This window comes from Salvelinus fontinalis, chromosome 9 (assembly GCF_029448725.1).
Source record: "Salvelinus fontinalis isolate EN_2023a chromosome 9, ASM2944872v1, whole genome shotgun sequence".
NCBI classification, from domain to species: Eukaryota; Metazoa; Chordata; class Actinopteri; order Salmoniformes; family Salmonidae; genus Salvelinus; species Salvelinus fontinalis.
Genome location: NC_074673.1, coordinates 25749760 through 25777522, shown reverse-complemented (window position 1 = coordinate 25777522; position 27763 = coordinate 25749760). Strand labels below are relative to the sequence as shown.

General features: G+C 40.7%; 1 protein-coding gene across 1 annotated transcript in view; it reads left to right on the top strand.

Annotated features, from left to right (window-relative positions):
* Positions 1–25195, top strand: part of LOC129862334 (diphosphoinositol polyphosphate phosphohydrolase 3-beta-like) — a 30162-nt gene extending 4967 nt beyond the window's left edge. The window contains exons 2-5 of the mRNA XM_055933857.1: positions 7578–7688; positions 12585–12629; positions 13137–13224; positions 23714–25195. Coding sequence (XP_055789832.1) covers positions 7578–7688; positions 12585–12629; positions 13137–13224; positions 23714–23928 — 459 coding nt within the window. The 3' untranslated portion in view covers positions 23929–25195. The remainder of the gene's footprint in view (positions 1–7577; positions 7689–12584; positions 12630–13136; positions 13225–23713) is intronic.
* The last annotated feature ends 2568 nt before the right edge of the window (positions 25196–27763 follow it).

Here is a 27763-nt window from a genome sequence, read left to right as displayed (position 1 = left end):
AGATTTGTTGAATGTGCGCCAATCCGGCATCTTCCTTCTGTCCCCCATGGTCTGCGTTCCATTGGCCTCTTTATCACATGTATCAGAGTCACGTTATTTCCATTGATACAGAGAGGGAAAGAGAGAGAGTAATGCATGCTTTGATGCCATCTAGACTTATACATTTCTTTGTCAACACAAGTTTCATTGACATGTGTAAGCTATGCTTACTCAAGGCATGGTTTTAATAAACAAAAACAACTGTGCCCATTTGGAAACAGTGTCAGACTTAGGCTATGTTATTTGGGCATATATTTTACCACCTTTTTAGACCATTGAGGAACAAATAAGCCTACCTACTGTAATTGCATTCTGAAGCTGTTATGCGATTTGTCCTGTTTCATTGCATTGGTAACAAGCTATAATCACTTGCCTCTAAAATATGATATGATAGCCTACCTCTGTCTATAAATACTGGCCCCTTATTAAATAATGTATTTGCAGTCAGTCAGGGTGGTGTTGGCTATTTAATACGGGTCCCTCTAGGCTTCAGCTGTTTTGGTTATATTGTGCAGGGTCGGTACCATGTGAGTGACACCACACATGTTAATGTGATCTCTATGCTGAGGCACCACAATAAACAAAGGCAGCCTGTACTGTACTGTATGTACGCAGACCACACACACACACCGTTTAGGACTTAACATGGGACTGAAGTGGTAAGAAAGGGAGCATCTTGGATCATGACTACTCTGCCTGGGGACAAGACCCTGTCTGTCAGGCCTGCATTTGATTGGGAGAGCCAGGGGGGCCAAGGGATGAGTGTTACACTGTGCTAAATACCCAGTAACCTGTCAGCTGCAATTTATAGAAACGCTGCGGCAGAGGCACTAGCTGTCCCTTGTCAGATTCCCTTACCCACCTCCTCTCTCTCGCTCTCTCTCTCTGATACACACACACACACACAACCAACCCACCCACTCACTCACTCTCTCTGTTCCTCTCCTTACTTGTAAGAAGCAGATACCCATAGACTTCCAGTCATTGTGCTAACACTTGTATTGGCTCTTGAAACTACCTCTAACTTCCTTCATACTGGACACAGAGACATAAAAATGGTATCCACTAGTTCATCTGGGGAAGTAGATAAAGTGCCTCATTGTCAAAATCCCAAAGTATCACTTCAACTATAGGAGACCTTAGCTGCAACGTGTCTGTAAGTTGGCAGAGTGACAGGGTGTATACATGTATTACTCACATTAATACAATGAAGATGTGTGAATACAGGAAATTCCTCCTTAGTGGCATAGATCTCTATTCTCTGAGAACATGCATCTGAGGAGCCATTTTCATTCAGAGATGGGGGCATTAGATGTGTAGCCTCCCCCACAGAATGGATTTTACACTTCTTTAAAAGACAGAGACAGTTTTGTTGTAATCAAAGATGCATACCACTTGACTATCAGGAGGAAAAGCAAATGAAATCACCGTGCTTAATTGAGCTCTTTTACCATAAGTAGGCAGCTTGGTTAAGCCAGGCTGAATGCTGCACTCACCATTGTTTCAGTTCAAGTGAAACAACTGTGAAACAAAACCACTGAAACCTTATGACAACAAGGCCTTCACACCGGTGTGGATTGGATCAGGACTGGTCATTCAGCTGCTCTGTTAAGCTGTTGTGGTTTTCATGCAGAAAGGCAACTGCTGATCCAGTACTTTTGCTGTGTGTGTGTGTGTGTGTGTGTGTGTGTGTGTGTGTGTGTGTGTGTGTGTGTGTGTGTGTGTGTGTGTGTGTGTGTGTGTGATGTTCCAGCAAACACCTTAGGCTTTGGGTTTATGCAGAGTTAGTGTGGGTGAAACCTCTGTTTCTGTGGCCAATTCTAAAAGGTAGTGTCACACATCCTGTTGCACGATAAGTATTTATTTCAATAATCCCGACCTATAAACAGCAACTCCTTATGATCCTTTAGGTTGTAATTTTATAGTTTGCTAATTCACAATTTCATCTGTCCAAGGTTCACTGGGTCTATTTTGGTCACCTGATAGCTTCTTGTAATTCGAATTGAGGGTTATTCTATGGTTATCTAGGGATAGAAATGACGAGGTCATGTTAAACTGTGTAAAGTTATCAATAGCCAATCTACAGCATTTCATACCATAATGGTGTAATTTTCCAAATGACTCATTCTCAATTTTGTGCAACTCTGGGGTGACTTTCAGCAACATTATCTTAGAGGTCAGGCATTATCATTAGCAAGTCCTCTTCAGAATCTCCCAAGCAACATTATCTTAGAGGTCAGGCAGTATCATTAGCAAGTCCTCTTCAGAATCTCCCAAGCCCAGCCCCAATTTTTGCTAAATATTCGTGCAGGTAGTACAATACTTTTAGCAACTGCTCCTGTCCTGGGTCCTTGATTTTAATTGTTTAGTTGGTAATTCATTAGTTCTGGACAATGGGTCTACAACGGTCAGTAAAGCTGATGTTAAATCAGTTCTCGATGACAGAAGCTGACTAGGGGCTGGGGGGATGCAGGAGCCAGAGGATGCATGTGCTCTTTGAGCTCACATATGGTAGAGTCATTCCATGTCATTTCAGCAAGCCATGATACCCACCATCTCAGATTGTTATAAAATAGTTTATGTAGTTAGAAACAGGTAATATTGGCATTTCTGAAACATTAAGCTAATTTATTGCACCCAAATTGGACATTTTAATTTATAGGATTCAGATCATATTCAATAAATATAGTACCCAACATCAGATTTGGACAAAATTCTTCTTACTAATGAGTAAGACATGGTCAAAAGCCATGCACGGACCCCCCACACCCCATGCCATCCCACCCCAACAACCAGTATACAGACTGACTTTTACATTTTAGCAGACGCTCTGCTAAGGGCACATCGACAGATTTTTCACCTGGTCAGCTTGGGGATTCAAATCAGCGATCTTTCATTTACTGGCCCAATGCTCTTAACCGCTAGTATCAGTTTATATTTGACAAGTAGTATGAAGCTGCGACTTGGAGTTTTACTTCTCCATACTATGTAATGTATTCCCTGTGAATCTGGTTTACCACTAGATGCTGCTGGTCCTGCTATACCGTCACACTCATCATTTTGTCTGGTCTCTTGTGTTTATTAAATAGATCATAACATTTTCTTTGCAACTTTGGGTAGACAACCAATAGATTTGGCTTGTGATGAAAATAAATTGTGTGGTCATCCTCACAGTTCAAGCCAGTCCTCCAGGAAAGCAAATCAGTTTGTCCTTCTTTTACTCTTAATTTGTGTCCAGGACAAGGCACCTTTTGTGTGTAGTTTATTCCCTTTAAAAAAGATCTGGATTAGTAGTTACTGTTACACTCTTCCTGGTGAACAACCAAACTATTAGGCTATAGCAGTTCTCTAATGGTTTCAATGTTATTGTCACTAATGGTCTTCAATGGGAAAAGTCCCAAACACACACTACAGTTTTGCAATTGTAATAGTATTGAGTTGTGTTGGGTAAGACTGCTGTGCAACTCATTATTTATTAGGCTTGTCACAACATTTTTGTCCCTAGCCCATTTCTCTAACAAAGTGTTGGGCTTGTAGGAAAAGTATTGATATGAGAATTGCAGAGAGCAGCCACTTGTTGGACTATTCAAGGAGAGTTGGGCTGAAGCATTAGGTTGCAGAGAGAAGGACAAACTTAATTGCTTTCATGGAGGACTGGCTTGAATTGTGAGGATGACCACACAATGTATTTTCTTAATGAGCCAAATCTATTGGTTTTCTACCCGAAGTTGCAAAGGAATTGTTGTGATCTATTTAATAAACACAAGAGACAAGCAAAATGGATAAAGTAGTGTGGCTCTCTGTGGTTGGCTTTGATTCCCCATGTTTTTTGATTCCTCACGTCTTACTCATCGGTAGGAAGAAATCAGATGTTGAGTACTATATTTATTTAATATGATTTGAATCCTATCAATTAAAATGGTCAATTTGGGTGCAATCAATGAACTAAATTTCTCAGAGATCAAATTATATTTCAACAAAATAATGTTTAAGGAATGCTAATCGTATCTGTTACATACTACAGAAACAATTTCAGAACAATCTGAGATGGTGGGTTTCAAAATCCTCTTTCTTGTGCTTTTTGAGCTGGAACGACCTGGTGGGATCTGGGAGGCATCCACACGTGGCCCTCTTATGTGAGTCAGTGTGATGCCAGATGGGGTTGAAGGTCATGGGACTGAGGCACCATAGCGGTACCCTGTCTCTCTCCCTTTGCTTGTCTCTGGTCAGTTTTTAAACATAGACTTGTTGGTATGTTTCCCTTAAAGGAATAATCCACTCAAAAACTATATTTTGGTATTTCTTTAAAATGTTTTGCATGTCAAAGCAAATTAACTTTCCACATCATCATGATGATGCAAAATGCATCATATAATGCAAGACACAGCATCATGATGATGTGGCAAGTTAAAATTTGCTTTTTGAAAGTCCTATATCTTGAAAAATGTAATTGCTGACATACAAAATATTTTGGGACTGTATCAACAGTGAACTGATGAGTGGATTGTTAATTTAAGATTATAAATCTTTGTCACAATGCAGACATTGATTGTAAAGGCAGCCCCTTTTTTTGTTGATAACTGTCAACTCCTATTTTGTTGTAGACTAAATCTCGAATTCTGTCTTTCTCATGTTTGTTCAGAGAGCTGAACGAGACTTGGAAGTATAGCAACACAAGACAAGTTGATACTTTACTAACTAACCTTGGGGATCGCGGAAAAGGACAAACATGCACAGAACACTTCCCTGATTATGTCTATGGTTTTACTGTCACCTCTCTGTCAAAATAGATACCTGTTGAACAGGGTCCTCTGAGGATGCTTCTGCCACTGGTACCTCAGAGCCCAGGTACCTAAGTCATTTTGGTAATTAACTGAAAATCTATGTCAATATACCCTAACTTTGGTAATTTATACTTGAATAACTGAAGAAAAAAAATAATATATAGAATTCATTGTCTATGACTTTCTAGTGGATAGACCATATGGTTCAAGAGAAAATAGCTTAATGAATGAAAAAAGCATCTAATCAACAATGGCATTATTTTCAATTAACTCTGCAACTCTTCCAACTATTGACTTTTTTCACAACTGCCACCAGTTTGACGCCATGCTGAAACCCTCATATTCAACACCAATGGTATTCTCAAAATGTATTGTTTATATTTAGGATAATGTTTTACAGCTTTGTCATTCAGTTTTTATTTTAAAATCATCTTATTTTATTATTTCATATATTTTACATGTGACAATCTGAAGTACCCAAAAGTGCCACTAAATGTGATAGATAACATAAAATCCTTGAAAGATGCCAACATTCTTGTAGTTTACTGGTAAACTAAAAGTGTCCAGTAATATACCCTCCCTTTGCAAAATACATTACCCTGCTGCTATCTGACTCTCAGCCATCTGGTTAAACGCCATGGGCCATTTCCATGTAAAAGGACACATGAGCACCAACGTGAAATTCATAGGAGCAAATCAAATTCGGTGTCAAATTAAAGCTTCGAGTCTTTATTTTGGGGAAATGAAGGGCATAGATGCATTTTTAACAATTTTCCATCTTAAAAATTAGGCATATGTAATGGATTTGATTTTTGGTCAAACAGATGGAAAAGAGATCTTGGAAAATATCTACCAGAAAAAAGTCTCAAAGTATTAGAAATACATCAAAACACAATAATGTTGAAGTAAATTTCCAATCTTTCCCTTACCCCATCATGGCCACCTAATCATCCCCAGCTTCCAATTGGCTCATTCATCCCCCCTCCTCGCCCCTGTAACTATTCCCCAGTTTGTTGCTGTATTTGAGAATGTGTTCTAGTAAAAAATCAAGTACAAAAATAAAAAATATCTAAAATGAAACGGAATTACTGCAATTGAATAGGCTACAATGGGAAATTATAGTGGTCACAAACCACAGCTGGGTCACCTGCTAATGTCCTCCCATCCACTGGCATACTGTTATGTTCAGCTCATAACTGTTTTCTTTCTCTTTCTGTCATCTCTCTCTCTCTCGTTAATGTTACCTATATCTTACTAACACCTACCCATGAGCCCCATCTTTTCCCATTTACTGTAAACAGCATCCGCACCCACTGAGCACCGACCGACACCAGACATCCATGGACATTTGAAAAGTAGTTGAAATTTGGTCAGTCCACCCTGGCCTTGATTTTAATGTCCACAGAGGACATTTTTTGGGTCGGTCTGGACCGGCCTTGATTTCAACGTCCACAGACATTGAGTTTTGGTCCGTACTGGCCTTGATTTGGCCCAAACATAGACGACCATGATTGGTGACCGGACCAAATCTGAACCCACCACAGACGTATATGTTTCACAAATTTGGACAGTACAGTGAAGCACAGTAGAGTACATTACAGTACAGAAAAGTAAAGAAGAGTAGAGTATTGTACAGTAAATAGTTACTATATTGTACTCTACTGTCCTGAACTCTACTGTGATGTACTCTACTGTGCTGTACTGTAATGTCCAAACTTGTGAAACATAGACATCTATAATTGGTTCAGATTTTGTCTAGTTTGGTGGCCGAGCTCATTAGAATAATAGCCATTGTGTAGAATAATACCCATATGCAAAGGATAATATTTCTTATTTCTACCTTTGTGTACCTATTCACGATACATCTGAAGAGAAGGACATTCATATCCATAATTCGTCATTTCTGTGTAGTACATATCAGGGACCCATGATGTAATTCTGTTACGGTAATTCTGCTATGGGGTGTAAATCCACTTAATTTACTGTTGTTCAATAACTAAAATATATATTTTTCAAACTCAAGTTGTCATATCATAGCTGACACCCTATTATTTCTGCTGACATTTTTTTATCCTAATTCGGAGCAGATATTTAAGAGTTTTTGAAAATGTGGTCGCATAAAAACGGAGGGAGATTTTACATAAATCTCTTACCAAACTTTGCATCTGCACATACTCCAGTAAATGTATTCAAAGTAGACCTAGTGAATAGAGTTGATTTGTTAAACTTTGATATCAATGGTTTTTGTTTGGCATACATTCTAAAGTGAAAAATCTGAGTAATAATTCCGTTACCGTGGAATTGCCCCATGTTTATAAACCTGACCTGGACGACCATATGATTGGCACAGAGCTGAGCTGGGGGTTCTTCCAATGGCAGCTTTTCCTGTCACAGACCCACCTCACCCTGGCAGGTGCGGCTGCTGGTGTCAGACATACAATATACTTTATGTCAATTGGCAGATACCCAGATGAAGGCTGTACTGCTGATCAATGTGTTGGTTAATATATGATAATAAAGAAGCATTTTCTATCCAAATTTCACTGTCCTCCTCAATTGAATATCCCTCTGAATATGTTTAAACTCCTCCACATCAAATGTATGCCTCAATTCATGCATCTTTTGTTGGACTGAGAGGTTGTGTAGTTAAGTATCTGCCTGGACAAGAAACTAGAGGCTTGCGGGCCGGATTCTTCCCACAAACCACTATTTGAGTATGGTTTATTTTCACTGGTTTATTTTTACCCATTCCAGGTGTTGCTGGTGAGCAGCAGTCGGCACCCGGACCAGTGGATTGTACCAGGAGGAGGGATGGAGCCTGAGGAGGAGCCGTGTGGAGCTGCAGTCAGAGAGGTGTACGAAGAGGTGAGAACCCCCCCATAGAAATGTTATTATCCTAATCATCTATCTGTAATGCACCAAGTTAGATAGTTTCTTTGATAAATTAGTAGCACTGATAGACTTGAAGTGGAGATATAGTTTCAAAATATTCTAGATTGAGCATGATGTACACTGCACAGACATCCAGTTTTCGCTAATGGTTTAGTGCAGTGTTCCACAACTGGCGGCTGTTTTTATTTACCCCTCCAGGTTTTCTCAGCATTTAAAAAAAATTAAATATTGTTAAATACCAGTCAAAAGTTTGCACATGTAACGGATGTGAAAAGGCGCCCGTGTCGGGGCGAGGGGACGGTTTAAAGTTATACTGTTACACACACGCCTACTCATTCAATGGTTTTTCTTTATTTTTACAAGAATAGTAGTGAAGACATCAAAACTATGAAATAACACATATGGAATCATGTAGTAACCAAAAAAACATTAAACAAATCAAAATATATTTGAGATTCTTCAAAGTAGCCACCGTTTGCATTAATTACAGCTTTGCACACTCTTGGCATTCTCTCAACCAGCTTCATGAGGTAGTCACCTGTAATACATTTCAATTAACAGGTGTGCCTTGTTAAAAGTAAATTTGTGGAATTTCTTTCTTCCTTAATGCATTTGAGCCAATCAGTTGTGTTGTGACAAGGTAGGGGTGGTATACAGAAGATAGCCCTGTTTGGTGAAAGACCAAGTCCATATTAGGGCAAGAACAGCTCAAGAACAGGTTTCTTCCTAGGTTTTGGCCTTTCTAGGGAGTTTTTCCTAGCCACCGTGCTTCTACACCTGCATTACTAGCTGTTTGGGGTTTTAGGCTGGGTTTCTGTACAGCACTTCGAGATATTAGCTGATGTACGAAGGGCTATATAATATTTGACGGTTTCCTCAAGTGCAGTCGCAAAAACCATCAAGTGCTATGATGAAACTGGCTCTCATGAGGACCGCCACAGGAAAGGAAGACCCAGAGTTACCTCTGCTGCAGAGGATAATTTAATTAGAGTTACCAGCCTCAGATTGCAGCCCAAATAAATGCTTCATAGAGTTCAAGTAACAGACACATGTCAACATCAACTGTTCAGAGGAGACTGTGTGAATCAGGCCTCGAATTGCTGCAAAGAAACCACTACTACACCAATAATAAGAAGAGACTTTCTTGGGCCAAGAAACACGAGCAATGGACATTAGACCGGTGGAAATCTGTCCTTTGGTCTGATGAGTCAAAATAAAAAATAAAAAAGTCCAACCACTGTGTCTTTGTGAGACGCGGAGTAGGTGAACGGATGATCTCTGCATGTGTAGTTCCCACCGTGAAGCGTAGATGAGGAGGTGTGATGGTGTGGGGGTGCTTTGCTGTTGACACTGTCAGTGATTTATTTAGAATTCAAGGCACACTTAACCAGCATTCTGCAGCAATATGCCATCCCGTCTGGTTTGGGCTTAGTGGTACTATCATTTGTTTTTTGACATGACAATGACCAAACACACCTCCAGGCTGTGTAAGGGCTATTTGACTAAAAAGGAGAGTGATGGAGTGCTGCATCAGATGACCTGGCCTCCACAATCACCCGACCTCAACCCAATTGAGTGGTTTGAGATGAGTTGGACTGCAGAGTGACGGAAAAGCAGCCAACAAGTGCTCAGCATATGTGGGAACTCTTTCAAGACTGTTGGAAAAGCATTCCTCGTGAAGCTGGTTGAGAGAATGCCAAGAGTGTGCAAAGCTGTCAAGGCAAAGGGTGGCTACTTTGAAGAATCTCAAATATAAAATATATTTTGATTTGTTTGGCACATTTTTTGGTTACTACATGATTCCACGTGTTATTTCATGGTTTTGATGTCTTCACTATTATTTTACAATGTAGAAAATAGTAAGAATAAAGAAAAACCCTTGAATGAGTAAGTGTGTCCAAACTTTTGACTGGTACTGTGTGTATATATAAAAAAAAGGGGGGGTTGGACATAAAAGACCAAAAAAGTTTTGCAACTGTTCCCAAGTATCCTCATGCATAATCGGGACACATGATTGTATACAAATGTAAGCAAGGTTTGAAATGATTGTTTTTCGTCAAAAATGATATCTGTTTGGGCTTGCAATCAATTTGCAGTCTACAAATATTTGTTTATTATGTTCCGACTCCCTGACCATCCACTCAATAATTTTTTTTCCCGTGGCTGAATCTAGTTGATGATCCCTGGTTTAATGAAAGAAGTGACTACTTGTTCACTGTTAGTTTGGACTGGAGTGGATGTTCTGCCGTGTTCTGCCACATGGAGCCGTGTTGACAGCTGTGAGGATTTGAGCGGTGACATTTAGAGGCAGTGTTCAGTTACCCACATCTTCCTCCTCCTGAGATAGACATGTCCCTGAATAGGGTTAAATGAGTCGCTCCCCAACACAGGCTGTTGGGAGCTAATAACTCAAATGGTCCTCCCACTGTAATACCCTTCTGTCAAGTTCAACACATCCACTCCAAAGAACCACGTAATGGGCGTTTAATTGAGGTTTAATATGTGCATGAGTGTCAGATTATTTCGATTTTATCATATAAATCAGTTTTATGATGTATATCCACGTGGTGGTTAAATATATACGATAAGTTCAAATATAAGACTTTTCACCCTGTTTCACACTTTTTCCACATTTTGTTACTTTATTAAGCCTTATTCTAAAATTGATAAAATAAAACATTTTCCCCATCAATCTACACACAATACCCCATAATGACAAAGAGAAAACAGGTTTTCAGAAATGTTTGCAAATTTATATATATATAAAAAAAACTTATTTACTAAAGTATTCAGACCCTTTGCTTTGAGACTCGAAATTGAGCTCAGGTGCATCCTGTTTCCATTGATCATCTTTGAGGTGTTTGTACAACTTGATTGCAGTCCATCTGTGGTAAATTCAATTGATTGTACATGATTTGGAAATGCACACACCTGTCTACATATGGTCCCACAGTTGACCGTGCATGTCAGAGTAAAAACCAAGCCATGAGGTCGAGGGAATAGTCCGTAGAGCTCCGAGACAGGATTGTGTTGAGGCAAGGATCTGGGGAAGGGTACCAAAACATATCTGCAGCATTGAAGGACCCAAGAACACAGTGGCCTCCATCATTCTTAAATGGAAGAAGTTAGGAACCACCAAGACTCTTCCTAGAGCTGGCCGCACGGCCAAACCCAGCAATCGGGGGAGAAGGGCCTTGGTCAGGGAGGTGACCAAGAACCCGATGGTCACTCTGACAGAGCTCCAGACTTCCTCTGTGGAGATGGGAGAACCTTCCAGAAGGACAACCTTCTCTGCAGCACTCCGCCAATCAGGCATTTATGGTTGAGTGACCAGACGGAAGCCACTCCTCAGTAAAAGGCACATGACAGCCTACTTGGAGTTTGCCAAAAGGCACCTGAAAAGACTCTCAGACCATGAGAAATAAGATTCTCTGGTCTGATGAAACCAAGATTGAACTATTTGGCCTGAATGCCAAGCGTCACGTCTGGAGGAAACCTGGCACCATCCCAATGTGGTGGCAGTATCATGCTGTGGGGATGTTTTTCAGTGGCAGGGACTGGGAGACTAGTCAGGAGCGAGGGAAAGATAAATGAAGCAAAGTACAGAGCGCGCTCAGGACCTCAGACTGGGGCGAAGGTTCACCTTCCAACAGGACAATGACCCTAAGCACAGCCAAGACAACGGAGCCAGAGCCTGGACTTGAACCCTTTCGAACATCTATAGAGAGACCTGACAATAGCTGTGCAGCGACGCTCCCCATCCAACCTGACAGAGCTTGAGAGGATCTGCAGAGAAGAATGGGAGAAATTCCCCAAATACAGGTCTGCCAAGCGTTTAGCGTCACACCCAAGAAGACTCGAGGCTGTAATCGCTGCCAAAGGTGCTTCAACAAAGTACTGCGCAAAGGGTCTGATTACTTATGTAAATGTAATATTTTAGTTTTTATTTTTAATACATTTGCAAACATTTATAAAAACCTGTTTTTGCTTTGTCATTGTGGGCTATTGTGTGTAGATTGATGAGGAGAAAAAATGATTAAATTAATTTGACAATAAGGCTGTAAGATAATAAAATGTGGAAAAAGTGAAGGTGTCTGAACACTATCCCGAATGCACTGTACATGCAGTCCTCATCATGGGCAATGCTGAGACTAAGTTTTATGGGAGCAGAGACATGGTATTCCCCTTTGGCTAGTCTGCTGGAATTCTGTCTCGGCATTAAAATATCCCACAGTCAGTCGATGTTCACATCTGGCTTTTGCAGGGGGTGAGGGTAGGGTACTGTCAAACCTGTTGCATTGTTTGAGGTAAAACATATCTGCCTAACCAAACAAGCACGTTCTTTAAGAGCACATACCTTGCTTGTGAAAACCACAATGCATGGATTAATTTTTAGTTGTTATAATCTGTGATGTGTTAGTTATCCTATCATCAATTAAATAAATGTAGGCTATTTGTTTATGTAAAACATGTCACGCCCCTTGCTTAGTGAGTACCACTTCCCCCTGATTCAGCTCATACCAAGGTTCGAACTCAGGACCTCTGCCTCGCAAACACACGTGACTTCCCTCCTGAAGCGTCTTACTATTCAGCAGCACATGTGGGGACACTTCAGGCTGAGGAATCAGTTTCACAGATTTCCATCTGCTACATTTACATTTAGTAGAATTTGATTCTGTTTTCTGAAAATAATTGTCTTGCTCATGTTGATTTAACAGAAGAGTAGAACTCTACATGATATTGGCTTGTAACAACTTTTAAAAGTGATTCTGTCTTGTAATGTAGGATGTGGGAATGTATTGGTTTTATACTGGTGTTTATACAGTAGCTGACTGTCCTTTGTTCTAATCTGTCCGTGTCACTGTCCAGGCTGGTGTAAAGGGAAAACTTGGCAGGCTACTGGGGGTTTTTGAGGTAAGCCTCGCAAACTGTCAATCATCATGTCATAGCACACTGTAGCATAGCACTGTATATTACATATCATGCAACACATTATATCAAAACATTTCTCTCATTACAACATTATTATTAAGCCCTACTGCCTCATACCTTAGAGCAGTGATATTCAAAGTCATGGTCGCGACCCCACGTGGGAACTGCAGTGGGGTTGCCACATAAAAAATGATACAGATTTAGTAAACTTATTTTATTGAGTATATGTATTTATTGGTTACTTTTGATAAGAAAGACAAATGGAATGAATTCCAGGTTTTTTGTTGATGTAAATAAACATTTACTGATTTCAAGGTTGTATCATTAGATTTGGGCTGGGGTGGGGTCGGTTTCAGCTGGGACCCCAAAAAATGGGGTCCCAGCTGAAAATACCACACACCACACCACAACATGTTTAAGCCCTGCATGCAATACAGAAACACTGTACAAAGGGTTTATTATAATCAGTCTGTCTGTCTGTTCCTGTAGCACAACCAGGACAGGAAACACAGAACATACGTCTATGTCCTGACTGTGACAGAGACCTTGGAGGACTGGGAGGATTCTGTCAACATCGGTAGGCCTCTACTGTACATGAAGACATCTGGTTAGGGAACTTCTACTGTACATGAAGACATCTGGTTAGGGAACTTCTACTGTACATGAAGACATCTGGTTAGGGAAATTCTACTGTACATGAAGACATCTGGTTAGGGAACTTCTACTGTACATGAAGACATCTGGTTAGGGAACACAATTTTCCCACATCTCTTTAGACCTTTATGCACGTCTTTTGTCTAAGCATTTCCTCTCTGACACAATTGGTGGGAAACTGGGAACTTCTGAGAAATTTAGACAAACAACCTTTTCTTACTACACCTACGCAACTACGTCTCTCTCACACCCCGGGCCCCTTTCACTCTCCCAGTCTGTGATGTTGACATCAAAACATTGGAACTCACAAACACATTTGTGCCTCATTAAACAAAAAGGTTTTGATCTCCTAAGCAGTCAGGGCCGTGAAATGAGGTTTGAGGACTGTTGGTTTGACTCCTGGGTACTTAACGCAAATCATCAGATGATATTTGCTAATTCCATTCATAGAGAGTGTATCAAAGTCAGGTTCATGTAAGAATCCCTTTGAAGAGAATTTGTATCATGAAAAGACAAAAGCACGAATACTGTTGGAGTTTGTAAGTTGAAGTGGCTCTTTGGGGGGTTCATGCATAGTACTCATGTTGTATCAAAACATGTATTCTTTAGATAAGTAAAATTATTATGCATTTATGTAATTTGTCCAATGTTATTAATAGGGGAAAGAAATGTAACACTTTCATATTACGACTGTACAGTGCCTTCAGACGGAGAATCTGACTGTTGTTCTAAGTCAATATACAGGTCAGGATATCTGTTGGTCAAAGATCAGTGTCTCAATGCCTCAAGGACAGTTGACCCTCGCAAGGCCGATAGTCCATCATGGACCGGAATTCTTGGGAGCAAGAATTTCACAGTGTCATCACTATTCTTTGCATTTCAAGCTGCTGAACCATGAATTTGATACATTTATTTTACGAGCTTTTTGCATAGGTCACATGTACATCACTGTTCTCTCCTGGGTGGATCTGTGGAACATCAAAGTGGAGCAGATGAGCCATGTTCCTAAAATGGCTACTGTACATACCAAATTATGTATGTGTCTTGGTTATCTTTTAATATATTAAAAACAATTATCAGTGCCAAATAATCAATGATTTTGTATCTACTGACTGTACTATTGACTGATGTTCCAATCAATCAAAAGTTTAAATTGTAAATCTCAGCATTGAAAGGAGTTCAAATGAACCTCTTAAATGTAAAGTCCCCATATTTAGGAACCCTATTAGATGTTTTTATTCAATTCAGTCTGGTATGAGAACGGTAGCCCTATCTGCAAAAGCAGGGTGTCTGCGGAAATCTGACTATCTTGGCTATTTATCTGTGCCTTAAAATCTTTGGTGGGATTTACTACCATATATGGGCATATGAATGTATAAGGGCAGGCCGAGCAGATGACCTCATTTCAAGATCCCGAGGTGTTCGTGCTGATTGTATGGAGATTGTGACAGCCGGTTAAATGGCGTCCCTTGAGAAGGCAAGAACAAGATGTATGTCAGGAGAAGTGCAGTATTATCATAAGGAGACATATACTTGGAATACGGAAGAGGAATGGAGGGAAAAAGAGAGGCAGAGGAGGTCTAAGAGAGGGGGAGGAAGAGGTTGCGATTGAGTCGGTTAAAAATTGTGGAAAAAAGCTGAGATGGTTTGTTAGAGAAGAATGCTCGAAAGTGTAAGCAGAGTGAGCTGAAGACAGGAGGAGAAATGGAAGTGAATGAGGTTGAAGTATCAGGGGTGGTAGGTGTAGTGAAGTTCTCTGAGCCTTATGCTTGCACCGAGAGTCAGGATAAAGATGAGTCTGTGACAGTAGGAGTGAAGTTTTTGGAACAAGTGGACCCTTGCCTTTTGGCTGATCCATTTGTGGTTTCAGGATGGGTGAAAACAGAGTTGGGTGCTGTGAAATCTGTGAGGTTAACCAGAAGTGGTCTTGTGATAATTGTTTGTGTTTCTGCTGCTCAGAGGGAGAAGGCGTTCTGCGTTAAATGAATGGGGGGCAAGACGTGAATTGTTTTGCTCTCAAGAAAAGGGTACCATTGAAAGAATTGATTTCTGGGGTTGCAGTAAAAGTTGACCAACTGAAGGGGAAGATTCCCAGTGTTTGTGATGCTTGTCGTTTGGTGCGACACAGACAGGGTAGCGTGAGTGGTGAAACAGAAGAGTCATTGTCTGTTTTTTTTTATTTTTTACGTTGAGTCTTTGTGTACAAGCTTTTGTGCCGAATACATTATGTTGTTACAGGTGTCAAGCTTATGGCCATGTGGTAGCAGTGTGTAGGAGGGAGGTTCCTAGGTGTGAGAAGTGTGCAGAAGGGCATGAGACAAAGGAATGTGTAGCATTGGGGAAAGTAGTGGTATGTGTTAATTGTAGGGGTGTCCATGGGGGCTGGAGATCAGAAATGTCCTGTGCGAGAGAGGCAGGTTGAGGTTTCCAGGGTTAGAGTAGTGCAGAAGTTGTCATATGCTGAGACAGTGAAGAAAGTAGAGGAAGATGGTTCAAGGGGGAGGGATCCTGAGAGGATTTTTTGTGTAGTAGATCTGTACCTGTACAGAGGGATCGACCAACAAGGAATATATGTTTCAGTAAGATTTGGTTTTTAGCATTTATAGCAATGGTTATCAACTGTACTGCAGGGATGGAACGTAAGTCACAGAAAAATGAGGTTGTGGTGGCAGCTGCAGAGAGGTATTTGGGTGCGCGAGACTTGACATCAGAACAGTTACAGGGTGTGTTAAGTGGTGGTGTCACATCCTTTCAGGTTGTTGGCCTGAGGTATGACTAAGTAGATTTAAATAGTGGAGTAGGGGTGGTATTTATTTAAAAATTGTATTATATTTTGTTAGAGTAGATGGTAGGGTATTTGTTTATTCATACATTTTTTCAATCAAAGTATAAGGAACGTGCATCAATGAGGATTTCGACTCGGCCGACAAATATTGCTTTCTAGAAGATTGGATCCACTTTTAGATCTGTAAGTAAATTGATTTCATGACTTTATATAGAAAATGTACTATATGTAAGTTGTCTGCTTTTTATGCTTTGGATTTCGTTTACATAGGCCTATGTAACAAGTAATTTATATGTTATATAATTCCAAAGTAGTTATTGTCTATGTTTAATATTAGTTCACTGTATGCTGTTCTAAGTTTCATCCTTGTAACTTTGGAGAGGCCACTAAACTCTCATGGTCATTGTTTATTTGTGGTTCTCACCTCTGCCTTTCTTTCCAAAGTGTTACTGTTTGCATTGTGTGTGTACTTCACACCTATGTGAGTCACTCTACAGATAAAGTTTAGGCTTGGTGTTTTTACTTTACAGTAATGTCATTTAGTAAATTTAGTCAACTGTAATTCTGTGTCATACAACAATATATCCCTTTATTTTATTCACTGCAGAGGATATTGATGACGTTTGAGAGCCACCCCTCCCCAGCAAGCGCCCCCGCCGTTCAAGGTCTTCAATGCGATGTCAATCACCCCGTCTGTAGGTTCTACATCCACTTTTCATAGACCTCTTCAAAAAGAAAATAGGGGCCTGTGGCACCATTCGTCCTAACAGAATCAGTTTCTCCAAGACCAAGGTAAACAACATGACAAAGACAGCGGAGAGGGGGACCATACGTTGGATCAGGACAAACAAGCAGCTTTTTGTGAAATGGAAGGACACTAAGGAAACAACCATGCTCACCCCACAGCATAAGGCATTCAATAACAACCATGTCACAAGGAGGGTGAAAAAGGAAGAATGTCTTCATTCCTGTTTCTGTGAAGGACTATAATGCCAGCATGGGGGGTGTCAACCTATCTGATGCTCTGATAAACTACTACCAGGTTTTCCACAAGACCAGGAAGTGGTATACTTTTATTTACCACTTTGTGGACATTGCTACAGTAAATGCTTTCATTCTCCACAAGCAGATGGCCAAAGCAAAAGGTCAAACCCGTCTCCCAGTTGGCCTTCCGAGAGCAGCTGGTGTTGGAAATGGTTGAATTGGGGGCCCAAAGCAACCTCACAATCATCACAAGACCCCCCCCCCCCCCCCCCCCCCCCCACACACTCAAGGTGAGCACCACTATCCAACACACATGCCAAAAAACAAAAAGGAAGAACTGCAAGCATTGCACAAAGCACAAGGGGAAAAAAGGGGGAAATGCCAGATTTTCTGTCCGAAATGCCAGTTGGCTTTTTGTTTCCAGGCAGAGGGACTGCTTCAAAGACTATCACTACATGCACAAGGTACGGTGAAAGCAAAATCTAATCATCTACACCTGGGATGTAAAACGAACACGAATGCCATTTGTAAATATTTCAGCTTATTTCTATTTTTGCACCTTTTTTTAGTGAAGGATACATGTGTAACCAACTTTGTGTTTGATAAGAAATGTTAGATATTTGTAATGTATATCTGTTGCTTCTATGTTGTTTTTGTAAACAGTTCATTTGTGTATGGGATTAATACAATGGATATGCCTAGGCTAAACATTCTGTCACTTTGGAGAAGTTGAAAAAAGACTTGGATATCCCCTGTATGTCCCCCGACACCATTACAATGTTTGGATAGAGGTTGGTGTTGTAGAAATGTTGTTTTTATAGTGAACAATAACTTTTAGGCACATCCAGTGTGCAAAAACTGTGCAATTACCACTTTGGAGAGGTTGAAAGGACACTTGAATGTACCCTGGATACCACATAACACCACCACAATGTTTGAGTGAGGTTAATATGGTAGAAATTGTATTTTTATACTGAACAGATTGCAAATGTGTAATAGCACTGGAATTATCTAATTTACAGACGTATGCCACTTTGGAGAGGTTTAGAGACACTTGAAAACATCCCGTGACCACACCTGACTACTTACTAAAACATCTGCTTATTTCTAGTTGTTAGGTCTATCAATCCCTTTTTTTCTGATCTTGTTCACATGTTGTGGAAGCCATCTGAGAGTGTTTCCAGCTCTGGGCATCAATAATTCACTTCTAGCTTGTCAATGAAAGATTACTTTCAAAATAAAATGTTGTGTGTGCTTGATCTTGTGTATTCTGAACTATGTAACAACTATCTTCTGATCATTTCCTCATAATCTCCCAGACGTCATCTTTCCAAATATACCAAGTTTTGGCATGTCAGAATCATGTAATTACACATGAATAGCAGTTACTTTTGGCTATGTCTATTTAGGTGGAAATCTAAATTTTGCCATTACATTTAAGAAGTTAAAATGACTCATATAGAGGCTGACCCCAGTTTAGTTGGCAGGAGACAGCTTGTAAAAACTGAGAGAGGAACAAGCAGACAGACTGACAGATGGTCTCTGTTGTCACTTGAGATACTGACCGAGGGACACGTCCATGTCTACAGTAATACGTCCCTAGCCACCTGAACTCTGACCTACTGGATATATTGACTGAAAAAATGGTGTCAGTTGTTTTCACACCATCATCACCTCTATGTCAAACACCTTGTCACGCCCTGACCATAGAGAGCTTTTTATTCTCTATGTTGGTTAGGTCGGGGTGTGACTAGGGAGGGTTATCTAGGTGATTATATAGATGTATGTTGTCCTGGTATGGTTCCCAATCAGAGGCAGCTGTTTATCGTTGTCTCTGATTGGGGATCATATTTAGGCAGCCTTTTCCCACCTGTTGTTTGTGGGATCTTGTTTTGTGTTTAGTTGCGTTGAGCACTGCACTACTGCACGTTTGTTATTCTTTGTTGTTTTGATTGTAAGTTTTCACTATTAAATATAATGTGAACTCTACGCACGCTGCGCCTTGGTCCATTCAGTATAACGATCGTGACACATCTGTTAATCTTCAGTAATGTCAGCATATTGCTGGATGTCTAAATAAAATGGTCATATTTGAAGAATGATTTGAAAAAACAGTATTTAATGTCCACTTGTGTTTTGATACACACTTTTCTTTATGCAAACTAAGTATCAAATTATGAGATGAAACTGACCAAATTCTGTTTTGAATAAGTTACTTGTACATTTGTTTGTCTAATATTTACATGAAGACATTTTCCATGTTCTGTAACTAAAATATGTGGTATCTGTGCAAATTAGTGTCAAGTAAATATTGTACGGTAGAAAACACCGAACTGTCTTAGCTAACTAGACACTTTCTACATGTTAAGACGTGGACTAGATCCCAGAAATTATCACCATAATTGGTTTAGGATGTGGTAGCAGGTGTTTAAAATATAACGCTTGACAAGGGACCCTGTAACTCAAAACGTGAACTATTTGTAGCCGGTCTGAAAAAAGTGCTTTTCGTTCGTTCCCTTCAGCCATATAAATAGAATTCAGGCCTGTTCACAAGGTGCATGCATGTTTGCTGTGCACAGTTGTTTTCCAGTCTTCGTCACTACCCGCACTGTCGCCCCCTCCCTCCCTCTGTCCTATCTTGCCTTTTACAAGGCCCATGACTGTGCCTGGTCAGGCTCTACATTTGTGGTCTTACAAGTGGAGTACCTCAGTGGTTAGTGAACCCCCCCATACACACCGCTACGCCCCCCTCAGTAATCCATTTTAATGTCAGAGGGCACTTTTGAATGCCTTTCACAAAATACTTGAATGATAAAATATGGATAGCATTTGGAAGCCAGGAGAAAGTGGTTTTGAAGAGATGTATAAATAATGTTAACTGACAGTTAACCAGACAATGTTTTTTATGGGAAATCTTTATACTGAGGCTTAGGTGGGAAGCTTCATAAACACCACAGGATAAATTACAGAAATGTCCAGTTGTACTATGGGTAAAGTTATCAACATTCAGGGGTGTTACATTTTTCAGTATTTCAGAGCTGGTTGGTGTGAAGGGGTGGGGAAAATGTGCAGCTGCTTACAGAGGTTTAGCCAGTGTTCATGTTGATATGCTAATTGGGAAGTCCAACAAAAGCAGATAAGTAAAAACACTTTCTGAATGCCACATGCATCCGTTACAGTAACAAATACCTACTTTAAGGAAAGTTTTGATTAGTTCCTAATACAATGTAATGTACATTCAGGCAGTCAGGGAAAAACAAACAGTAATCATTGTTGGCTTATTACAAAAACTGAAAATCGTTGTATGCAACTGATGGGAATCAGTTTTTAGATACTATTGCTCTGTTAACCTGCTAAACTCTGAGTGGTTGTTTTGGACCCGGTACAGGGTCCGGTGATGACATTTGAAAACTGCAGTCCTTTTTGGAAATCTAACTCAAATCTTACTGCTGGCAATGTCATATGAATATCCTTGTATACATCCTCCACATGCGCCACTGATCTACCGCATTGTTTACAATAGGAAAAGTGAATGGGAAAAGAAGTTTGAAGTTTCCTCACCTGTCTGTCTTATTTATTTAAAAAAATTAAAAAGCAAACTCCATAACTTGAATGCCCTGATTGATAATGTAATTTTAAGATGTCAGGCTTGAAAAACCGTTCAGCCATTTTGGCACAATGACTCACGACCCAAACCAGACGCAACTGGTGGCCAAGAGATGTCATGTGATCTCCTATTGCTATCTAGTGGATGAACTGGGAATCAGACAGGGGATACAGTGGGGCAAAAAAGTATTTAGTCAGCCACCAATTGTGCAAGTTCTCCCACTTAAAAAGATGAGAGAGGCCTGTAATTTTCATCATAGGTACACTTCAACTATGACAGACAAAATGAGGGGGAAAAAATCCAGAAAATCACATTGTAGGATTTTTTTATGAATTTATTTGCAAATAATGGTGTAAAATAAGTATTTGGTCAATAACAAAAGTTTATCTCAATACTTTGTTATATACCCTTTGTTGGCAATGACAGAGGTCAAACGTTTTCTGTAAGTCTTTACAAGGTTTTCACACACTGTTGCTGGTATTTTGGCCCATTCCTCCATGCAGATCTCCTCTAGAGCAGTGATGTTTTGGGGCTGTTGCTGGGAAACACGGACTTTCAACTCCCTCCAAAGATTTTCTATGGGGTTGAGATCTGGAGACTGGCTAGGCCACTAAAGGACCTTGAAATGCTTCTTACGAAGCCACTCCTTCGTTGCCCGGGCGGTGTGTTTGGGATCATTGTCATGCTGAAAGACCCAGCCACGTTTCATCTTCAATGCCCTTGCTGATGGAAGGAGGTTTTCACTCAAAATATCACGATACATGGCCCCATTCATTCTTTCCTTTACACGGATCAGTCGTCCTGGTCCCTTTGCAGAAAAACAGCCCCAAAGCATGATGTTTCCACCCCCATGCTTCACAGTAGGTATGGTGTTCTTTGGATGCAACTCAGCATTCTTTGTCCTCCAAACACGACGAGTTGAGTTTTTACCAAAAAGTTATATTTTGGTTTCATCTGACCATATGACATTCTCCCAATCTTCTTCTGGATCATCCAAATGCTCTCTAGCAAACTTCAGACGGGCCTGGACATGTACTGGCTTAAGCAGGGGGACACGTCTGGCACTGCAGGATTTGAGTCCCTGGCGGCGTAGTGTGTTACTGATGGTAGGCTTTGTTACTTTAGTCCCAGCTCTCTGCAGGTCATTCACTAGGTCCCCCCGTGTGGTTCTGGGATTTTTGCTCACCGTTCTTGTGATCATTTTGACCCCACCGGGTGAGATCTTGCATGGAGCCCCAGATCGAGGGAGATTATCGGTGGTCTTGTATGTCTTCCATTTCCTAATAATTGCTCCCACAGTTGATTTCTTCAAACCAAGCTGCTTACCTATTGCAGATCCAGTCTTCCCAGCCTGGTGCAGGTCTATAATTTTGTTTCTGGTGTCCTTTGACAGCTCTTTGGTCTTGGCCATAGTGGAGTTTGGAGTGTGACTGTTTGAGGTTGTGTCTTTTATACTGATAACAAGTTCAAACAGGTGCCATTAATACAGGTAACGAGTGGAGGACAGAGGAGCCTCTTAAAGAAGAAGTTACAGGTCTGTGAGAGCCAGAAATCTTGCTTGTTTGTAGGTGACCAAATACTTATTTTACACCATAATTTGCAAATAAATTCATAAAAAATCCTACAATGTGATTTTCGGGATTTTCATTTTCTCATTTTCTCTGTCATAGTTGAAGTGTACCTATGATGAAAATTACAGGCCTCTCTCATCGTTTTAAGTGGGAGAACATGCACAATTGGTGGCTGACTAAATACTTTTTTGCCCCACTGTATATTTACATCAATGGATAGAGACTCCAGCTTTCTCCTCATTTGCCTTCAGAAAGTATTCACAACCCTTGACTATCCACATTTTGTTGTGCTAAAGCCTGAATTTAAAAGTTATTAAATTGAGATGTTGCGTCACTGATCTAAACACAATGTGGAATTGTGTTTCTAGAAATGTTTACAAATGAATAAATAAGCTGAAATATCTTGAGTCAATAAGTATTCAACCCTTTTGTTATGGCAAGTCTAAGCTCAGGAGTAAAAATGTGCTTAACAAATCACTTAACATTTGCTCACTCTGTGCAAATCCAACACAACACATCACCGAGTACCACTCTTCATATTTTCAAGCATGGTGGTGGCAGCATGATGTTATGGGTATGCTTGTCATCTTCAAGGACTAGGGAGTTTTTTTAGGAAGAAAATAGATGGAACAGAGCTAAGTACAGGCAAAATCCTAGAGGAAAACTTGGTTCAATCTGCTTCCCAACAGACACTGGGAGACAAATTCACCTTTCAGCAGAACAATAAACTAAAACTCTAGGCCAAATATACACTGGAGTTGCTTACCAAGACTACCTTGAGTGTTCCTGAGTGGCCAAGTTACAGTTTTGGCTTAAATGGGCTGGATAAACTATGGCAAGACTTGAAAAGTTTTTTTTTTAACAACCAACTTGATAGAACTTTAATTTCTTTAAAAGAATATTTGGCAAATATTGTAAAATCCAGATGTGCAAAGCTCTTAGACTTACCAAGGAAGACTCTCAGCTGTAATCACTGCCCAATGTGATTCGATCATGTATTGACTCAGGGTGTTGAATAGTTATCTAATCAAGATATATTAGTATTTTATTTTCCCTAAATAAAATGTCACATTTTGTGTAGATTGTTGACAAAAAATGACATATATATTTTAATCCCACTTTGTAACACACAACAAAATGTGTTAAAAGTTTAGGGGTGTGAATACTTTCTGAAGGCACTGTATATCATTCACGGAAAATTAAAGCATGGCACGTTGCACAAGCCCGGCGCTTTTAAAATGGCTGTGTCTTTATGGGTAAAATACAATTTTTGTTTGTTTACCCCCCCCCCCCCCCCCCACACACACAGAGCACTAAGCATGTATTTGTATGATGTTTTTTATACTGACATGTACTTTGAGGGTAGTATACAATAATGTGTCGTTTAGAAAGTGCCACTAGAGGGCGGCAGTTTAAGAAGTTAATAGAGCCCGCTGACCTTTTCTCTCTGCCTTACCTCTTTCAGGTAGGAAACGGAAGTGGTTCAATATCGACGAGGCTATCCGGGTGCTGCAAAGCCACAAGCCTGTCCACGCAGAGTACCTGCGCCGACTCACAGCCACTTGTAATCCCACATGCAGCTCCACCTGTTGCGGCCCCACCAATGGCAACACCTGGGTGTTCCCCATGACAGACGACAATGCCCCTGACTACGTCAACTCCACCACAGGGGACAGATAGAGGACCTTCCTCGGTCGACAGATAGGACAGATAGGAATGCCGCCATCAGAGGAACCAGCATCGTAAGAGGACCTAGCCTAGGTGCCAGTCTGTTTCTGCTGTCCTACCAACTCCTTGTGGACTTGTCATGTTTGGCTTGACAATGACAGTAATGGAGTATGGCAAGAGCACAAACTGATCTGGGACCAAGCCAAGGAGGACCCAGTGGGACTCTAGGGTGCAAGTACCCAGAATAGACATTTTGCATGGATTCCTTTCTGTGTTGATTCTTAATTTGTACAGTATGAACTTTCTAAGTTAAAAGGAATTCATTATTTTATTAGGGGGCATGAAGAGTGTGAAAATGTGTCAAATGGATATTCAATATTTTTCTTTGTATATTGTTTTTATCAACTGTCATCAGCCAAATAAGGATATATATTATTAAAACAAACTGGATCTTAAAGCTCATCTCTGTTAATGAGATCCATTAGTCTATCAGCTTTCTAATATTAGAATGACGTCAACCTCTGTGAAAAGGTCCTTTGTTTCAAGTTATTCTTACAAGTTTATCTTACATTTTGATTATATAAGGTCAAAGACGACAGTCTATGGTCAGAGTGCAGCATTTTGGTGAACTGCTTTCTGCTTGAAGTAGCTCTGATAGGCCAATAGAGGGTAGTGTTACCTCTGGAAAGGCTTATTTCCTTTATGTCAAAACCCCAAATGCTACTTAGTTTAGGGCAAAGGTAGGAAACATTTGTCAGGGTGCCGGAACTAGGGCAAAGGTAGGAAACTTTTGTCAGGGTGCCGGAACTAGGGCAAAGGTAGGAAACTTTTGTCAGGGTGCCGGAACTAGGGCAAAGGTAGGAAACTTTTGTCAGGGTGCCGGAACTAGGGCAAAGGTAGGAAACTTTTGTCAGGGTGCCGGAACTAGGGCAAAGGTAGGAAACTTTTGTCAGGGTGCCGGAACTAGGGCAAAGGTAGGAAACTTTTGTCAGGGTGCCAGAACATAATTATTTAGTATTTATTAGGACCCCACTTAGCTGCTGTTGAGGCAGTGTCTACTCTTCCTGGGGTCCAAACAGGAAACGACTCAAATAAAATGCATAATATACATACAATACCTTCAGAAACTATTCACACCCCCTCACTTTTTACACTTTTTTTGTTACACCCTGAATTTAAAATGAATAAAATAAAGGTTTTTGTCACTGGCCTACACACAATACCACATCATTTCAAAGTGGATTTATTTTTACAAATTAATAAAAAATGTGAAGCTGAATTGTCTTTAGTCAATAACTATTCAACCCCTTTGTTATGGCAAGCCAAATAAGTTTGGGAGTAAAAATGAGCTTAAGTCACATAGGTTGCATGGACTGTGCAATAATAGTGTTTAACATGATTTTTGAACAACTACCTAATCTCTGTACCCCACGCATACAATTATCTGTAAGGTACCTAGGCTACCTGGGGTGGCAGGTAGCCTAGTGGTTAGAGCGTTGGACTAATAGTCGAAAGGTTGCTCGATCAAATCCCTGAGCTGACATGGTAAAAATCAGTCGTTCTACCTAAACACAGATTCAACCACAAAGACCAGGGAGGTCCCTCAAGTTTTAGGACTGGGGAGTTTTTCAGGATAAAAAAATAAACGTAATGGAGCTAAGCACAGGCAGAATCCTACAGGAAAACCTGGTTCAGTCTTCTTTCCACCAGACACTGGGAGATGAATTCACCTTTCAGTGGGACAATGACCTAAAACACAAGGCCAAATCTACACTAGAGTTGCTTATACCAAGAAGACAGTGGCCTAGTTAAGGGTTTTTACTTGAGTCTACTTGAAAATCGATGACAAGACATGAAAATGATTGTTTAGCAATGATCATCAACCAATTTGACAGAGCTTGAAGAATTTTGAAAATAATTATGGGAAAATGTTGCGCAATCCATAGACTTACCCAGAAAGACTAACAGCCATAATCACTGCCAAAGGTATTTCAACAAAGTATTGACTCAGGGATGTGAGTACTTGTCAATGAGGTATTTCTGTATTTAATTTTCAATATACTTGCAAATATTTCTGAAAACATGTTTTCACTTTGTCATTATGTGGTATTGTGTGTAGATGGGTGAGAAAAGTATCAATTTAATCCATTTTGAATTCAGGCTGTAACACGTTTTTGGGGGAAAATAAGTCAAGGGGTTTGATTACTTTTTGAAGACAATGTAAATACACATAGCACTATATTTCCATTACAATTTAGTCATTTAGCAGACGCTCCCATCCAGAGCGACCCATAGCTAGTGCATTCATCTCCAGATAGCCAGCCGAGACAACCCCATAATTGCATGGATGCTACCATCGATCCACGGTTTCTGGTTAGGAAAGGTTTTAGTCACAGTGGGTACGACATCTCCGATGCACTTGCTAATAAACTCACTCACCGAGTTAGCATATACATCAATGTTATTGTCTGAGGCTATCCGGAACATATCCCAGTCCACGTGATCGAAGCAATCTTGAAGCATTCGAAGCAATCTTTGTATGCATCACGGAAGTTAGAGGAGCAATGATCCAGAATGCTAGCAGTTCGTGTCGCGCATTCGATATGCTGATAGAATTTAGGAAGTCTTGTTCTCAGGTTAGCTTTGTTAAAATCCCCAGCTACAATAAATGCAGCCTCATGATGTATGGTTTCCAGTTTACATAGAGTCCAGTGAAGTTCGGGAAGACGTGTTCCTGGTCGTAATGTTGGTAAGTTGACATCACTTTTTTATCCAATAGTTCTTCATGGCTCTATGTAATAACACTTGAGATTTTCTGGGCTAACAATGTAAAAAATAATACATAAAAAACAAATAACTGCATAGTTTCCTAAGGACCTGAAGGGAGTTGACCATCTCTGTCGGCGTCATCTTGCACTGAAAGCGCGAACCACCGCTTTTAATCATGGCAAGGCGACTGGAAACATGACCGAATACAAACAGTGCAGCTATTCCCTCCGTAAGGCAATCAAACAAGCAAAGCGTCAGTATAGAGACAAAGTAGAGTTGCAATTCAATGGCTCAAACGCGAGACGTGTGTGGCAGGGTCTTCAGTCAATCACGGATTACAAAAAGAAAACTCGTCTTGCTCCCAGACAAATTAAACAACTTCTTTGCTTGCTTTGAGGACAATACAGTGCCACTGACATGGCCCACTACCAAAGCCTGTGGGCTCTCCTTCTCCGTGGCCAATGTGAGTAAAACTTTTAAATGTGTTAACCCTTGCAAGGCTGTCCAGCCCAGACGGCATCCCTAGCTGCGTCCTCAGAGCATCACCCATGACTGCGTGGCCATGCACGCCTCCAACTCAATCATCAAGTTTGCAGACGACACTACAGTGGTAGGCTTGATTACCAACAACGACGAGACGGCCTACAGGGAGGAGGTGAGGGCCCTCGGAGTATGGTGTCAGGAAAATAACCTCCCACTCAATGTCAACAAAACAAAGGAGATGATCGTGGACTTCAGGAAACAGCAGAGGGAGCACACCCCATCCACATCGACAGGACAGTCGTGGAGAAGGTGGAAAGTTTTAAGTTCCTCAGCGTACACATCATGGACAAACTGAAATGGTCCACCGACACAGACAGCGTGGTGAAGAAGGCACAATCGCAATTGCGCCTCTGCAACCTCATCAGTGTGAAAAAACTGTTACAAATGCACAATCGAGAGCATCCTGTCAGGCTGTATCACCGCCTGGTACGGCAACTGCACCGCCCTCAACTGCAAGGCTCTCCAGAGGGTAGTGCGGTCTGCACAACGCATCACCGGGGGCAAACTACTTTCCCTCCAGAACACTTACAGCACC